The sequence below is a fragment of the Pongo pygmaeus genome, chromosome 21, assembly GCF_028885625.2.
Source record: "Pongo pygmaeus isolate AG05252 chromosome 21, NHGRI_mPonPyg2-v2.0_pri, whole genome shotgun sequence".
In the NCBI taxonomy this organism is placed as follows: domain Eukaryota; kingdom Metazoa; phylum Chordata; class Mammalia; order Primates; family Hominidae; genus Pongo; species Pongo pygmaeus.
Genome location: NC_072394.2, coordinates 47286852 through 47304981, shown reverse-complemented (window position 1 = coordinate 47304981; position 18130 = coordinate 47286852). Strand labels below are relative to the sequence as shown.

The 18130-nt window shown below is 49.3% G+C and overlaps 1 protein-coding gene across 2 annotated transcripts in view; it reads left to right on the top strand.

Moving 5' to 3' along the window:
• Positions 1–18130, top strand: part of RIMS4 (regulating synaptic membrane exocytosis 4) — a 59090-nt gene that overhangs the window by 33894 nt on the left and 7066 nt on the right. Inside the window, exon 2 of one of the 2 annotated variants that reach the window (XM_054468074.1) lies at positions 5450–5588. In XM_054468074.1, the coding sequence (XP_054324049.1) occupies positions 5450–5588 (139 nt within the window). Of the gene's footprint in view, positions 1–5446; positions 5589–18130 lie in introns of both variants that reach the window. The other variant, XM_054468073.1, reaches the window with a different exon arrangement.

Here is an 18130-nt window from a genome sequence, read left to right as displayed (position 1 = left end):
CTCATGGTTTATTGTGAGAATTAAGTGGGATGATAACTTTGTAAAACACTTGGCATGGCATCTAGCACAATGGTAATAACCATATTAATAATAGTCAGCTTTGTTGAGGGCTGACCGTGTGTCCCAGCCCACCTAGGCCATCCTGAGGGTTATATGTTATTACATTTTTACATTGCTTGCTTGTTAACATGTAGTGCTCACATAGCCCTGAGATTCTGGTGCTTTTGTCCCTATTATATGATGAAGAAACTGAAGTACAGAGTGCCTGATAAGTTATAGGTGTTATTTAAAGCTAAACTCTGGAGGATGGTTAGAAATTTGATAGGGAAGATGAGGAAGCGAGGAAAGGAAAGGAGTGAGAACCGGGATGAGGAAGTTATTGAGGATGTACAGTATTTCTCAGGATGGAGCACTGAGGTGTCTGGCTGGGCTAAGATATAGAGACTGCGAGGGAGACCAGTAGCTGATGGGGAGGGAGTCAGAAAATGGATGCCTGGGTGCAAAAACTGAACCTAATTCAGCAGGTAGTGAAGAAACATGCTTAGGTTTTTGTTTTTGTTCTGAGATAGGATTTCACTCTGTCGCCCAGGCTGGAGTGCAACCAGCCTCAACCTCCCAAGCTCAAGCGATCCTCCTACCTCAGCCTCTCTAGTAGCTGAGACTACAGGTGCCCACCACCATGCCCGGCTAATTTTTGTATTTTTTCCTTGTAGAGGTAGGGTTTCGCTATGTTGCCCAGGCTGGTCTGAAACTCCTGGGCTCAAGTGATCCACCTGCCTGGGTCTTTCTTTCAAAGTGCTGGGATTACAGGCATGAGCCACCGCACCTGGCTAAGGTTTTAAATAAGATGATGGCATGATTGAAGCTGTGATTTATTTATGAATTTGTTTGTATTTACTTTGATTTGCATTATAGAATTAATTAAAATTCGAATGACATAGAAGCATACAAAAGAGAAATAAATTTCCTTCCCAGTGTGCTAGTTGGGTGTAAATGGGTACAACTACAGTTATGATGCAGGAGCCCACCTGTGTGAAGATTTTTGAACTTTGACTTGCTTAGGGTGCCAGCCTGTCTTAGGTCAGGTGTCCTTAAACCAGACCCTGAGACGAGATTTGTGTGGAGGCAGTAATGAAGGAAGTGCCCCCAGAACAGACCCAGGGAAGCAGAACAAGACAGGGCAGGAGGCACGCAGTGGTGTGCTCTCAGGCAGGTCCTGAAAGGGTGGCCCCAGCCCCACTGTGGGGTTACTCTGGGGGCTGCGTGAAGCCTCAGAGTTGTTCTGACCCAGGGCAGAGGAGGTGAGGGTTCATCCTCCCGTTTCATTTAGTCTTTGATGAAGGGGCAGGGCAAGGGCAGGTTAAGGGTCATACATTTCCAGACACTTCTAGCTCTGCCTGTATGGGGGCACCATGGGCTCAGTAGCCCAAAGAAAGACACCCCCACACCCCATCCCAGAAAAAGGTGCCAGGTACTGGCTGTGAGAAACCACAGCACATAGCATGCTACAGTGGGGAGGGGCTCACAGAAGTGGTAAAAAGGGGGTCTTGGAGGAGGATCACATTGTCCACTACAGTGGGTCAAGTAAGGGTCTATTTCTGGGTCCTGAAGGATGACAAGCAGAGGCTGTTCATTTCTCCCTGGCTCCTGTCAGTGTGTTTTATCAGCAGGTGCAGCACTTAGAAGCCTGTTTAACATCTTCTCAGGGGCTGCCACCTCACAAAAGGGTGTTCAATAGATGTCTGTTGAGAGAATGAAAGGGCCATGCTTCAGGGCCCGGGAGCTGGGTTGAGACCCTTGGACCTGGTTGTGAGCAGTCACTAGAGAATGGTTTAGTAAGCCACCCTGATGGATCGATGGGCTGGAGCCACACTGAGAGATCAGAGAGGGTGTGGTGGGTGACATGGTGGCCAGAGGCTGTTCTCCAAGGAAGTTAGTTGGTGAAAGAGGTGGGAGAACTAGAAGGGGCCCGAGATTGGAGGGGCAGCAGACGCAAGGCCCAGAGAGGACAAATCGGGGAGGAGGTCGTGGTGAGTGATGGACATGGATCAGCCACGGCCAGGAGAAGGACGGCCCCTTCCTTTCAGAGAGGAGGGGAGGGCCAGGCAGGGTGAAAGGTCAGGATGGTGACTATATTAGTCAGGGTTCTCTGAAGGGACAGAACTAACAGGATAGATGTGTATATAAAGGAAAGTTTATTAAGAAGTGTTGATTCACATGATTACAAGGCAAGGTCCCACATTAGGCTGTCTGCAAGCTGAGGAGCAAGGAAGCCAGTCTGAGTCCCAAAGCTGAAGAACTTGGAGTCCAGTGTTCGAGAGCAGGAAGCATCCAGAATGGGAGGAAGATGCACGCTGGGAGGCTAAGCCAGTCTAGTCCTTCCACATTCAGCCTGCTTTTATTCTGGCCATGCTGGCAGCCGATTAGATGATGCCCACCCAGATTGAGGGTGGGTCTGCCTTTCCCAGTCCACTGACTCAAATGTTAATCTCCTTTGGCAACACCCTCACAGACACACCCAGGAATGATACTTTGCATCCTTCAATCCAATCAAGTTGACACTCACTATTAACAATCACAGTGACATTTGGAAGTGAGGAAGAGCAGAACAAAGGGAGCACATCTCAGCCATGTGGGATGGATGGATCTTGGTGGGGGTAGTTGGGAAAGCATTGGAACAGTCACTTTGGAGACCGTGGCCCAGTTAGCAAGAGAGGACCCACAGAAGGGGTAGGTGGTGGAGGCTGGATGGTGGACATTGCTGTGGATGGGTCCAGTTGTGGTCCCCAGCTTGGGGAAGGTGGTGTGTCAAGGGAAAAAAATGCATTTACAAGGGTGTTGGCAAGACAGTTGGCAAGGGCAGGTGTGGGAGCATTGGAAGGTCTTTCTCCCTCTGCAGTGGTTTGGCTTTTTATGTTCGGCGCCTACTTTGTGTCCGGCACTGTGGGAAACGTCTGTCATTTAACCCTCTCAGTAGCTCCATGGGAAGATGGCGTCCAGCTTGCCCCAGGTCTCCATACCTGGGCCTTCTGACTGCAAAGCCATGCTCACCTGTGTGGGGAGCCAGGGCTGCTGTGAGGCAGATCCTAGGGCCTGGTTGGGAACTGCTTTGAGGGCTGTAGGGTGCCACACAGATGCAAGGCAAAGCTCTGGGGGACTGAGTTGTTTGTCATGCTCTGCTCCTCCCTTTTCCGGGAGAAATGTGTCAGACCCAGGTAGGTGGAGATGGATCCGGGGTGGGGGCACCTGAACAGGGCTCAGCAGAGAGGGAGGGAGCCGAGACAGGTGTGTGCTGCCTGCCTGCAGGGTGCCCAGTCATGGGTCTGTATCCCTAGTGTGGGGTGGGCGGGGTGGGGGGGTGTTTGTTCCTGCACATCTGGCAGGGACATATGTACAGTGCTCTGTGTGTGTGTGTGTGTGTGTGTGTGTGTGTGTGTGTACAGGGACATCTCTGAGTCTGTTTCTGAACGTGCATGTGAGTGGTTCTGTCTTTCTCTGTGTCACTATACCTGCTACACACAGAGAAATAACAGAAACAGTGGAGATAGAGGGTGGGGGGAGGCTGCAGATGCAAGCTAGGGAAAGAACAGATGATGGAATGGAGTAGAAACACAGATACAGGGGCACACACACTCTCCCATGTGTTCAGAAACACCCAGGGAGGATGTGTATACACCTACCCACTTAGCCTCAAACACACAGAGCGACAGGCATGTGGAGACCCCTGGGAACACACTCAGACCTGCATTAACACACTGTCTTTGCATGCATCTTACTGTGTGTGTGTGTGTTGCTGTGTTTTTCTGAGTGTGGGTGTCTGTGTGTCTGAATAACAAAGACACATGTGGGAGACAGAAATATGAGGCTACACGTTCTGAGAAACAGAGTGTTTGTATCTACGCATGCATGTGTGTGTGTACATGTGTGTGTGATTCTTAGAGGCAGGGAGGAAGGAGAGACCATCCTGGAGCTGGGAGGAGGAGGCAGGCCAGGAGAAGCCCTGCGGGAGGTTTGCCCTGCTCCTGTACGCAGGCCCAGCTGTCCTGTCCTCTGGCAGGAGGAGGATGACTGGGTGTGATTGGGGCTGCTTTTCCCCAGTGGGTCAATCAGCAAGCATTGAAGGATCCTGTTGGGAATCAGCCCATGTCTGGACTTCGTGGGACCATGAAAAAGATCCCACTAATGATCTACCCCACCTCTAGCTCACAGTCCCTTGAATCACTAGGTCGTGGAGCAGGGAGCAGACGCCCTCCCAGGGCTGTGTCCTGGCTCCCCGCCTTACTAGCTCTACGGGCATGGACAAGTCCTGACCTCTCCGTGCCTCCTGTTTTGGGTACTGAATGGGGGTGAACAGCAGCATCCACCTTATGGTTGGTTGTGAGGGTTAAGGCTGCTCTCAAGGCAGCCACAGTTATTAGTTGAGCTCTACAATGGTCTAGACCCTGTTCTTGGTGCTGGGGCTTCAAGAGTGAACAAAGTTCCCTGTCCTCATGGGGTTTATGGTCTTCGCAGAGGAAGCTGGCCAAAACACCAATATTGTTTAATGCATTTGGGTGGTAAGTGTTAGGAGGAAAACCAAAGCAGGAGTCAGGGCAGAGAGGGGCAGGGGGTGGGAGAAGGCTGCTGCTTTCGGGGGGCCAGGAGAGGTCAAGAAAGATCTTGGATAAGATGATGTTTGACGGCAGAATGGAAGGAGGAGTGGACTGCTGACGGGGGCCATTTAGCCTCATAAGAGCCTGTTATTCTCCCACTTGACAGCGGTGCAAATAGAGGCACACAGAGGCTGAGTAATTTGCCTAAAGCCTCCCAGCCACTGAGATAGATATCCAGGATTTGAACCCATGCCATCTGGTTTCAGTGCAAGTAGTCCTCAATCAAGGGTGACTTTTGCTGCCTAGGGGCTATTTGGCAATGTCTGGAGATATTTTTGATTGCTGCAACTGGACTGCAGCGGGGTGGGGTGAGGGGTGCTGTTAGTATCTAGTGGGCAAAGGCCGGGGATACTGTTAGACATCCTGTGATGCACAGGGCAGCCCCTACTGCAAAGCAATATGCCATCCACACAGCCAGTCTGCTGAGGTCAAGAAACCCTGGTCAAAATCCATGCAAAGCACTTGACACAGTAGGACACATAGTAGGTGCTCAATAAATAGTAGCTGAAGAGGAGGAAGAGGAATGATTTGGAGAAGGTTCCGGGGAGAAATGAATTCAAGGGGGAGAAAAAGCACATGTAAATGAATCTATCGTTTAACAAAACTCATGCAATACTGTTTGTTGGTGGGGTGGTTACTGGTGAGGCCAGGAGTCTGAGGAGGTTGATGGGCTGGGGGTGGAGGCTGAAGCTGGACAGACCCCAGCTGCTGAAACACTGCTAACCAGATGACTCTTCTCTCTGTCCCCCTCCCACCTGTGTCTCTCCCCCATCTCTCTTGGCCGCTTTGCCCAGAAGGGGACAGCCGGAGGCTGAAGGGGGCCATCCAGAGGAGCACGGAGACGGGCCTGGCAGTGGAGATGCCCAGCCGGACGCTGCGCCAGGCCAGCCACGAGTCCATTGAGGACAGCATGAACAGCTATGGCTCGGAGGGCAAGTAAGTGTGGGGCCACCAGCCCTCCTGGCTCTTGCAGTCTTTTGTGGTGGGGCACGGGAGGGACTGAGCAACGCCTCTGGGAGCCCTAGGGCAGCTCCAGGCTGTGGAGGCGCCAGCTCAGGGCTCCAGGTTCGTCCCCCATCTTCAGAAGGGAGGCAGTGTAACAGCAAAGCCCCGAGGGAGAGCGAGCTCCACTGCTTGGATTTGAATCCTGGCTCCACCCCTTTCCTGCTGTGTGACCTTGGGCAAGGTCTCTAAGCCACACTTTCCTATCTGTAAAATGGGATTAACAGCCTCAGCTTCATAGGGGTGTTATGAGGATTAGATGTTTATAATCCATATAATGCAGGGGTAATATTTATACACAGCATAAAGCAGTGTTTGGCATTAAGTGCTGTATATTAGTGCAGCTTAAGAAATAAAGGAGGGGGTAGACAGGGGTTTTATTATCATCATTATTTCCTCTTTACTTTTTTAGTTTCCTAAATCCCGTTGGTTTTGAAAAATATATACTACTGCTTTATAAAGGCATTTCTTGAGCATCAGCTCACTAGAAAGTAGTGTGGCCGGCTCCTTGCCAGCGTTTCCCTCCGTGGGCTTCGCGTCAGAATCATGGGAAACACGTTACCAATGCAGCTTGCAGGACCCCACATCCAGGCTGCTGAATTAGTCTCTGGGAGTGTGGCCTGAGAACTTCACTGTTAAAAAGCTTTTACCCTAGAGGAACTCACCTAGACTAGGGGTTTCTCATTTTCACAGACCCCTTTAAGAATTTCAGGAAAGCATTGGGCCCAGTTTCCCCCAATACACACAGCCCTCAGTGCATGTACACCCTCATTCTCCCACACACAGTCCTGCAAACATGCTTTTCTCATAACTGTAGGGGTTATCAGAGTCCCCTAAAACCATCCATGGATCCCTAGATCAAAGAAACTTTGATCCAAAACAACTTCCTTATCATACAGATGACCAGGGCACTCAGAGAGGTTAAGGAGCTCACTCTGCATCATGAAGGATGTTACCAGGTCTGGAACCCAGGAGTCTTTACTCCCAGCCAGGGGTTGTTTCCCAGCACTGCATCGCTTCATGGTCCTAGTTATCGTCTAAAGTCAGGGAAGTGGCGTGGGATATCATGATTCTTGTGCACATGGGAAGACTGAGGCTTAGAAAAGTTAAATTCCACAACTGTCCAGAAAAGTAGCCACTAGACGCATGTGGCTAATTAAATAAGATGAAACTTTTCTGTCCTTTATTGCACTAGCCATATTTCAAGTGCTCGCTAGCAACTTGTGGCTAGCGACAACCATATTGGGTGGTGCAGAAAATAGAACATTTCCATCATCATAGAAAATTCATTTGAACAGTACTGGCTAAGTGACTTGTGCAAGGACAGACACACAGCCACTGAGAGGTGGGGCTGAGGCTTGGCCTCCACTTTTGCTTCCCTTCATTCTGGCCTTGCCCCTCAGCTGGGGGCTCCTGCTGGCTAAAAGCCTTCCCCACCCCCAGCCCCTCCTAAACTGGGCATCTTCAGCCTCGTGAATGGCCTTGCCTTAGCAGATGCTGCTGTTCCACCCACCTCCTAGCGAGACTTTCCCGTGGGTGAGAACAGGAGGAGGACAGCGGAAGGGAGAGGAGGAGGAGGAGGAGGAGGAGGAGGAGGAGGAGGAGGAGGAAGGGAGCCAGTGTTTTCTTTAACCTGAGAAACATGGCAAGGCAGCAGAACTTGGAGGAAGATATTCTCAGCATCTGGGGAACAGTGGGGCCCTGCTGACAGGTGTGAGTCTCAGGGAGTCAGGAAGCTCAGGTCCTAATCCTGGCTCTGCCACTCGTGCCCCTGGGTGGGCTTGAGCACATCAGTGGGCCTCTCTAATGTTTGAGGCCAGTAAACATCTGTCAGCCTCACGGGCAGGTCTGGAGGACTAGATTGTGGGAAGGGCAACGTGCTTCAGTGAGCAGCAGCAGAGAAGTCAAACCTGCATTTCCGTTTTATAGAAGAGGAGATGAAGGCTCAGAAAGGCCATATGACCAAGGGGAGCATTGTCAGAGTGTGTTATGAGGAAGAAACGAGGTGATGCCTGCAGGTGACAGGTGTTTGGAACATGGCTCTTGTTACTGTTTGCTGTAATGGGCTTTAAGGGACCAGAGAGTCTAATTACAGACAGGTTCAAAGCCAGGACTCAAGAACGAGACTGCCCTGGTGTGTGGTTCATTTCAGCTTTTTAGTAGCTGTGTGGCTTTGGGGAAGTTACTTCACCTCTCTGAGCCCAGTTTCTTCGTCTATAGAAAGGGGACAGTAACAGTGCAGACACTTACAGAGTTGTGAGCGTTCAATATGTTAATACATGTAAAAGAACTTAGCACAGTGACCGGCTCTGTAATTGTTAGCTATTATTGTTTGTTGTTAATTAAGCCACTGTTTGTTGGCTATTTTGCTGTTTTGGTCAGTTGCATTCTAACGGACATAGTGAGCCACCCCAAATACAGTTGTGTCTATAAAGTGCTTAGCACAGAGTAAGCACTGAGTAAGTGTTGGCTGTGAGGATTACGATTACTAAAAGGCTTGAGGTGGGTGTTCTGAGCCCAACTGAGGAGGTATCAGGTGGGTTGGAGGGTGATGGGTCCAGCAGCAGGGGACAGTCTTGGCCTCCTGAGAGGAGCTGAGTGTTGGTGGATCCCAGCCAGGCCAGGCGCTGCCACCTGCCCACCACCTGGGTGAGGTAGGGACACAGAAGGAACGGGTGGGGACATTGAGCTGTGGTCAGCCTCCTTGTTCAGCAGGCATTTTGGTTACTGGTTGGGCCCAAATGCCAGGCTCTGAAACAGGAAGGGACTGTTCTCCCCTCTCCCCACCTCTTAGGCTTCTGCCAGCCCAGCTGAGGCTTACAGGGAGCCAGCCTCACTTGAGCAGCCCCTGCAAGGCTGCAGCCCCTGGCACCGCTGGGTCTGTCTGACTGCGCTGGATCACCAGGCGTATGTATTCCTGCAAGTGGGCACAGGATTTTCATTTCACCAGATGTGATTGAGCACTTAGAATGTGCCAGGCAGTTGGGTCGGGCACCTCAGACACCCTGTCCTCCATGAGCTTCCACTCTTGGGCACTGACTAAGCAACTAGCAGTGTGGGGAGAGCTGCAAAGGACAGGTATAGAAAACTTGGGAAATGCTGTGTTCCCAGCCAGGTTTCAGGGATGGGGAAGGGGTGCCTGTGGGTTGGGTCGCTCTGTCAGTGAGGATGCCTTGAGTCCCCGGTTATGTAATACCAGTGGACAATGGCTATTGAAAGTGTGGTCCACAGCCCGGCAACACTGGCATGGGAGCTTGTTAAATATGCAGAATCTCAGGCTCTACCCCAGACCCACTGAATCAGAATCTGTATTTTAATGAGACCCCAGGTGGTTTGTACACACATTAAGGTAGAGAAGCTCTGGCTTAATGGTAATAATGGTCATGGCTAACTCTTGCAGAGAACACTTACTATGTGCAGACATTGTGCTGTGCTTTTACTTACTTATATTGACTCATTTAATTCTCACAACAACCTGACAATGGGACTGTTAATATTCCCATTTTACAGATGAGGAAATGGAAGCTCAGAGAGGGTAAATAAGTTGCCCCACGGCACACAGCCAGTCAGTGGCTGAGCTGGGATTCAAATCCAGGCATTGGGTATCTGCCCTTAATGTTTACACCCTTTTTCTCATTTAATGGTTGCATTTATCGAGATTTCTGGAAGTAGAGGCTTCCAGGATGGTTTGGTAGTTCAAGGATGCCATCGAGGACCAAGAGCCCCTCTCTCTTTCCACACCATTGGCCTCATGCTGGGCCAGTTGTGGTTGATCCCCTGGGGCTGGGGAAGGGCTTTCTTTCCTTGAGCCTGTTTCTTCCTGATCAAAAATTGGAGCTCTGTGGGTTAAGGATGGAGAGTCAACCAGCCATGCCACCAAGCCAGGCCCATCTCACCCAGGAAAAGGGCAGGAGCTAGAGCTCAAGCCCCCTGAGATGGGGCCATGAGAACAGAACTTTCCAGACATACCATACTCCCCACCTGCCCTAATCCTGAGATACTTCCTATTGACTGTGTGTTCTAGTTTGGGTTTTCCCAGAACCAGACCTGAGACATGGGTTCAAGTGCAAGTGATTCACCTGGGAGACGATTCTAGAAAATAATAGCAGAGGAGCATGTGGGAGAGAGGTGATGCACCCAATAAAGCATGCTTTAAGAAGCCAGCTTTCCCAGTGGGCAACCAGAGCCAATCCCGATGGGGAACTCTGGGAACCCATGTGAAACATGCACCTGGGAGTTATCTCCTCAGGAAGCGAAGGAGCCGAGGTATTTATATTTCAGCTCTTAACCAGTTACTGAACAGTGGCTGCTCCCTGTTAACTCTGGCTCTTCCTGTGGTAAAATAGGCTCTTGAGGCTAGAGAAGCTCTTCAGGGGCCAGAGAAGCCTGGGCAAAGGCATGCAGACGCTGGTGGTTAGAAGTCAGCAAGCACTGACATAATAAGGGGTCAGGGGATGGCCCAGCAGAGCCTGCTACACTGCCTGGGTGCACAGGGCTACCATCTGCCCAGCTGCCCAAACCAGAAATCTGGGGTTCTTGCAGACAGTTCCCCCTCTCCAATCCATAATCCATTCCCAATCCATAATCATGCTGTGCCATTTTATTCTTAATGATCTCTTGAATCCATCCATTCCTCCCCATCTCCATCACCTGGTCAAGGCCATACATCGCTCTTGCCTGGACACCTGCAGGTCTCCTTTTTGGTCTGAACACCACAGTTTGCCACCCAGCACTTATTCTTCTGACTTTTCCCAGCCTCTCCCAGTCCCCATCCACTTGGGGACTCCACCACCCCGAACAGTTACCCTTCGCTTTTCTCACCTCCAGGTCTTTGCATCCATTGCGCCCTCTACCTGGCACTTCCTTCTCTACCCTGCTCCCCCTTCACCCTCTGACTCATTCCTTCTCCAGACCTCAGCTGAGAACTGGCACAAAGGCTATCTCTCATGTGCCAACACCAGTAATTGATAGTGGTTCCCTGGAGTGCTGTGTTGAGAAGGATTCTGGAGCCAAGTCCAGGCTTGGCAGGAGAGCTGAGGTTGATTAGCAATGTCTGTCCTGGGCGTGGGCAGAAGTGGAATGGAATGGGTAGGGCCTACCGTTCCTCTGGCTGTATCAGCAGCTCTCACAGTCCCCTGTCCCTCCCCCACCACAGTGCCCTCCACTGTGTATCTTAATTGTCACACGTGTGTCTGTCTGTCCCACTAGACACTGAGTTCAGTGCCTGTCTGTCCCACTAGACACTGAGTTCAGTGCCTGTCTAGCTGGCCCACAGTTGGTGCTCTGCACATTCTGATGAATAATGGGTGGGTGTGTGTGAGCAGAAGCATGCATACATTTCACTCCTTCCCGCCCCTTCAGCACATAGAATCCAGGGCCTTGGCATCCTCTCTCTTGACCCAGAAGCGCTCCAGGCTGGCTCCCAGCGCCCACCTGCTTCTTCCCTCTGTTCTTTGTTGTCCCGAGATGTCTGGGTCATCAGCATCCAGGTCTCTGAGTGTCTGGGTCACTGTGTCTACAGCCCAGGGAAGCAGAGTGTGAGGCAGTGGCAGGGCCACTGAACCCGGGCTCGGGGTCACGGTCCTGCCAAGGCTGTTTCCTAATCACCAAAGGCTCAAGAGCCTGGGTGGGTGGTCAGAACCCCCTTTTCTTCCCCACCTCTACTATTTAGCAGCATTCCCGTGCCCAAAGTACAAAGCAGAACTGGATGCAGCTGTGGCTAGGAGACAGGGATTTGTTTTGTTTTGTTTTATAAGCACTAGTATTTCTTGAGCATTTGACTATGCCAGACTCTGTTCTAAGGCGTTTATCTCATTTAATACTTACAACAGCACTGGGATTATCCTGTTGTTCTTTATTCCTGTTTTACTGGGAAGGAAACCAAGGCTCTGAGAAGTGAAGAATATGCCTCCATGACTAGTGAGTGGTGGAGTCAGGATTCAGTTCCAGGCCTGCCTGACCCCGTAGCTTGGCCTGCAAATCCCTGTGTTCTGCTCTGGGCAAGGCTGAGGTCCCCTCAGGGCAAATAGAGACAGTATAATGTAGTGCTTAGGAAGGTGAATCCTGGAGCCAGACTCTCCAGGTTCAAGTCCTAGGTCTGCCACTCCTAGCAGAGTGATTTTGGTTCAATTACTTAACAATTCTGTGCCTCAGTTTCCCATTTTGTAAAATGGGTATTAATTACAAGTACCTAGCTTTTATAGAGTTGTTAAGAGGATTAAATGGATCAACATTGATAAATAGTACTGTCAGTGCTTGGCTCAAGACGAGTTTTTGACAAATAAAAAAATAAATCCTTGGCTTTGCACCCATGAGCCACACACAGTCTCACAGAGGTGGTTAGGCTTGGAAGTGTCTTGAATGCTTGAGAAGTCGGAGTCAGGATTGTGTGATATGGTATATCCTGGCACAGGGCAATTCTGCTACAGTACTTGTTTTGAAAATGAGAATTTGTTCCAACATGATTCAAGTATTAGGGAACAATTTGAGCATAACATAAATTTTGCATTTGTTCAGGTACAATTTCATCCACGAGGAGCACTGGGTGAATGAAGAAAACTGCACCCACATAAGAATACACAAAACACATGCACCTCAGACATCTACGGCACCCTCAGTTTACTATTATAAGCCACACCCATCCACACCTGGTGGTACAACTTTCCATTGACTTCAGTTTTTCCCTCACCACCTCACAATCACTCACAGGCTGCACCTCTTCCGACACCCACTTCCACAAGCAAACTGAAGGTCATTTTCAAGGTCAAATGCCATTTTTATTGTAGTATTTATGCATTTCTAAAGCATTTAACATATTTAAAACCATGCTTTCATTTTTACTGCATTCTTGCCTTTTTCTTTTTTTGATGTGACACTGACCCCATTTTCCCATAAGCTCTGTGATTTTTATAGCAAGATTTTGCATTGCACAGTAATTTTTAGAAACGTATATTTCATGTTACAGCAGAATTGACTGTATTGTAGGCTTGGTGAGTTTGTGGGAGGATGGATGGATGGATGAATGGATGGATGGATGGATAAATGGATGGATGGGTGGATGGATAAATGGATGGATGGATAAATGGATGGATGGATGGATAAATGGATGGATGGGTGGGTGGATGGATGGATGGATGGGTGGATGGATGGATGGATGGATGGATGGATGGATGGATGGATGGATGGATGGGTGGATGGATGGATAAATCAATGGATGGATAAATGGATGGATGGGTGGATGGATAAATGGATGGATGGATGGATGGATGGATGGATGGATAAATGGATGGATGGATGGATAAATGGATGGATGGATGGAGGGATAAATGGATGGATGGATAAATGGATGGATGGATGAAGGGATAGGTGGATGGATGGATGGATAAATCGATGGATGGATGGATGGATAGATGGATGGATGAGCGAGCATATAGTGAATGGATGGACAGGGAACCCATAAACTCCTAAGCCTTTGAGAACCACATAACCCATAATCACCACAAAGGCTGTGCAACCTTTTAATTTCTGATGCTGTTGAGACGAGTGATCCATCTGGAAAAGAGAATGGAGTCAAACCCCTGCATGACCCAGTTACTTCTTTCACCATCAAGAACACAGAAAATCCAGGGGCCAAACCAAGCTCAGAGGTTAATAATAAAAGACCAATGGGTTTCAGCTCCACAAACAAAAGTAATAGGATTTGAAATGCAGGGAATCTCATTTCACCATTAACACAAAATAAAAGGCCAGCAGAACATGGGTTGTAATCCTGTTTAAGGGCTTTGCACCTGTCCAAGTGGCACACGTCCCTGGAAGGGACCCACTGCTGCAGTACTCCCCAAAATGGCTTGGGCTTATTCTCAGGCATCCAGATGCTGTACTTACTAACAGGTCTAGAATCTGAAATGCCATGAAAATGCCAAGAATGTGGCAAGGAGGCTCTCCCAGGCCAGGCAGCAGGCCCAGCAGGCCATGGTATCTCACCCTTTGATTCACTCAGCAGGTCCTCTGTGCTAAGCACCTTGCCTACACTAGCTCTCTGACTCTCCCCAACAACTCAGCAAGGTGATTACTATTTATTCCCATTTTCTACACGAGGAAACTGCAGCTCAGAGAGGTTAAGACACTTGCCACAGGTTGTACAGTACTGGCATCCAGGGTCTGCGTTATGCCAAATCCAGTCTTCACCCCATCCTTTATTTTCCCAGTGTGAGCCCTGCTGTAGGGTTTGGCAGTGAACATCTATTGAGCTCCTGTTGCATACAAGGGCTTGTCAAAGTTGTAGCACATATGCAGCACTTAATTCAGTAAGCTCTTTTATACCCCTGTGCTCATGGATGCCGTTGAGCAGAAATTTTGAAAAACATTTGAAACTGAGACAGCACAGGCACTGGCCAACGAAAAGGCCAGACACTGTCCATGAGGCAGTGTGATTTCATTTGCAGATAAGAACATTGAAATGCAGAGACAATAACAACTTGTCAGAGGTCACACAGCAAGCAGTTGGCTAGTGAGTTGTAGAGGCAGATTTGATTTTGCGGCCTCTGCCTTCTTTTGTACTCCAGGGAAGACCCGCAGTTGGATTTCTGGCCAGTAGGGCCTAGCCACCACTTTATTCCTCCTTCCTCCAGCCCCCAGGAGGACGTGATAACCTATTCAGGGTTTCTGGGACATCAGCCGGGTTCCTTGGCAGCTAGCAAGGCTCCCTGGGATAGGAGATCAGGCAGCCGCCCAGATATTATAAACAATTACCGCTAATTACCAGGCCTGCCAGTTCCCCATTGTCTGCTCACAATCCCACCAGGAACTGAGAAGCAGACAATGATGACGTTGGAGGAAACTTTCAATTTCAGGCTGCAGAGGGCCTCCCTCTGCCGGGAGGCTGCGCTCCTTCCATGCCTGGAATCCGTGAGACCCCCACCATTTCTCAGGCTTTTGGAGCCCAGACACTCCTTACAAAATGGAGCCTGGCCCCCTAGATGGCTGGGAGGGTAGGGTGGAAAAAAGACCCAGGGGCATGGAGGAAAGGCCACGTCACCAGTGTGAAAGAAGTCAGGAGTCCCCAACCCCAGGGGCCTCTCCCAGGGGTACTGGTCCCTGGCCTCTTAGGAACCAGGCTGCAGAGCGGGTGAGCGGTGGGCGAGCGAGCGTTACCGCCTGAGCTCTGTCTCCTGTCAGATCAGTGATGACATTAGATTCTCATAGGAGCATGAACCCTACTGTGAACTGTGCATGAGAGGGATCTAGGTTGCGAGCTCCTTGTGAGAATCTAACTAATGCCTGATGATCTGAGGTGGAGCGGTTTCATCCCGAAACCATCCCCCACTCCCTGTCCCAGTCCATGGAAAAATTGTCTTCCACAAAACTGGTCCCTGGTGCTAAAAAGGTTAGGGACCCCTGGTCTAGACCATAGCCTCTGTGCTGTTAATTAAGGGTCTTTGGTTTCGCAAGAATAGTGGGTACACCTTTCAGTCCCCAGACACTTAAGTGACTTTATTTTTTCATACTTTCTGTCTATAAAAAAAACCATTGTTGCATAATTGTTAAGATAATAGACTTGGAAGCCTGACTCTCTGGGTTCAGATACCACTCAGCTTCTGTCTTGGTTTGGCTTCTTCCAGAGCAGACCCTGATTCAAAGATTCAAGTGGAAATTGGTTATTTGGCAGGCCATCCCAGGAATCCCCAGTGTGGGAGCTGCAAGGAATGGGATGGGAAGGGAGGGGAGCTAATAACGGATGCCTCTAAGGGCAGCTGGAGCTCAGGCCCACTGGGGAGCCCTGGGAGGCTGGGTGAACATTCACCTGCATTATCCCCCCTGCAGACTCCCAGTTTGTCACTGGGTGGGGGCTGCTTCTGGGGCATGAACCCTCAGGTGCTTCCAGCCTGCCCTGTGCCACAGGCTGAATTTGCTTCCCCAGCAAAATTCAGAATTCTCACAGCCAGAAAATAAGCCCTCAGACCTAGTGGCAGGTGTGAGAGCAGGTAGCCTCGGAGTATAGAGGTGAGTGCCGAGGGATAGGGTGGGGCCATGCAGTACCTGTGTGATTTGGGCAGGTTTCTTAACTCTCCAGCTCATCTATAAAATGGGCCCAGTAATAGTATTGACCTCATAGGGTTGTTGTGAGGCTGAAATGAATTAATAAGTATAGAGCACTTTGACATTTGTGGCATTTAGTGAGCACTGGGAGTTTGCTGTTGCTAATCTCTGTATCAAGTCTCACTGTGTCCTCTGTTTGCTGAAAACTTAGACCCACTTGGTTCAGGATTTTCCCAAACGTTATGCCTGTGTCCTGGGGAAGTTTATGTGGAGAGAATCAATGTAAATTTCTAGAACAGGCCCAGGGTAACAATCAAAGTATTTAATAAGAACACAAGTCACAGCTACTGATCACACTATTTTGTATTGCCGCCCACATCCCCCCCGCCCACATTAATTCTCTATTTATTTATTCCTAAGATTTCTATCATTTACCACCTTCTAACATACTGTAATGTTTATGATATTAATTGTGTGTAATATGTCACTAGAATCTAAGCACCTGAAGGGCAGAAATCACTGTTCACTAACATATTCCAAGTGTCCAGAATAGTGCCTGGACACAATAGAGTGCATAGTATGTGCTCAGTAAACATTTGCTGGTTGAATGAATGGATCAAATGGACGCTGGCCATAACACCTGGTGTACCAGCTGAATGTCAGTGAGGGCTCGTGTCCAGTAGCATTGGCTGCTATTATTGTGGTGCTCAGACACTGGGGACAGAGTATGTGTTCCGCAATCATCATCCATCATCCTGCTGTCTCCTGGAACGTGATCTTACTGTCTGCTCCTCGGTCATTGTTTCCCATTGGTCTCAGCTACTTCTCTTTGCCCAGACCACCAGGCCTCTATGGATCTGCCCTTCTCTCCAGTGCACCTGGGTCATATGTTCCTCTCTAGGATATGCAGGGATGTACAGAGAGCCTCAGAGATCTCCCAGGGGGTTACTTGACAAGAAGCCCAAGCAGCCATTTCTGTAAAGTGTTCTGCCCTTTTCTTAGCTCCACCCAATAAGAAGAGTGGGTGCAAGTCTCCTCTGCTTTCAGATCTCCCCAGCCTATCTGGAGTTTTCTGTCATCCCCCAGCACTCACCAGCTGCAGACTACAGACCGTCCTCAAGGATCCTGCAGCATCTCAGCTCTCTTCCCTCCTTGCCTGACTTTCTCTGCTCTCTCAGGCTGAGGGTTTGTCTGTTTCGGGGCAGGATAGCCTAGTTTTGTACCTATTCTTTCAAGTCGTTTCTTAGATTTGGAACTGAAAAGTCAAGAGCCCAAGTCTCTTGCTCTCTACCTCCTGCTGGGTCATTCCTTCTCTGAGGCAGCCGACATAGGACATAGGACACCCTGGCTACTGTCTGAATGGGGAAAGCAGGCCAGGGGTAGTAGGAAATCAGGAAAAGGAAAAGCACTCAGGCTGAATATTCTGCCATTAACTCTGCAGATAACTTAAATAAAAACAGAACACTGGGGGACCTCAAATGGTTCAGGGAAGAATCGGGCAGCCAAGACTGGGTAGCTAGTAGAGTTTATGGGTTTTGCCTGAGGGCAGGCCATTTATGTGGCTCAGTTCTTGTGACTTTTAGTCTCCAGGATTCTCTTTTTTATTTCCCAGAGAGAGGTTTTGATTGGCCTGGCTTGGGTTAAGCCTCTAACTCTGTATGCCTCAGCTCTGGCCAGAGAATAGGGTCACCATTTTGCTGGGCAAATGTGTTTCTTATTTAAATGATGGTGATAAAGATCAAAAGCCAACCTCTTGGGCTAGGCATGGTGGCTCACCCCTGTAATCCCAGCACTTTGGGAGGTCGAGGTGGGTGGATCATGTGAGGCCAGGGGTTCAAGACCAGCCTGGCCAATGTGATGAAACTCTATCTTTACTAAAAACACAAAAATTGGCCAGGCGTGGTGGTACACATCTGTATTCCCAGCTACTTGGGAGGCTGAGGCATGAGAATTGCTTAAACCCAGGAGTTAGAAGCTGCAGTGAGTCAAGACCGTGCCACTGCACTCCAGACTGGGCAACAGAGTGAGACTCTGTCTCAAAAAAAAACAAAAACAAGAGCAACAACAAAAAACCTCCTGTGGTTGTGGTGAGGATCAGATGAGAAAATGGGTTGCAAGTGCTTTGGTCCTCAGGATAACAGGGGCACTTCAGGCATGGTACTTAGTGCCTCATCGCACTTAGTACAACAGACCTAGGAGATGGGAACATTATTATTCCCATTTCACAGATGGGAAAGAGATACTTAGAGAAGTGAAGGGAGTGGGGAGAACTTACTAAAGCTGTCTTAAGAAAAATAATAAAATTATCTTTGTTGTTGCTGTTGATATTGACTTAACGTAACCAAAAGATGAAGTAACTTGCTTCAGGCAGAGCTTGATCCAGGAGCTCACACAATGCTGTCATTTTGATGGTTTCATTCTCGTGATCCAGATGGTAG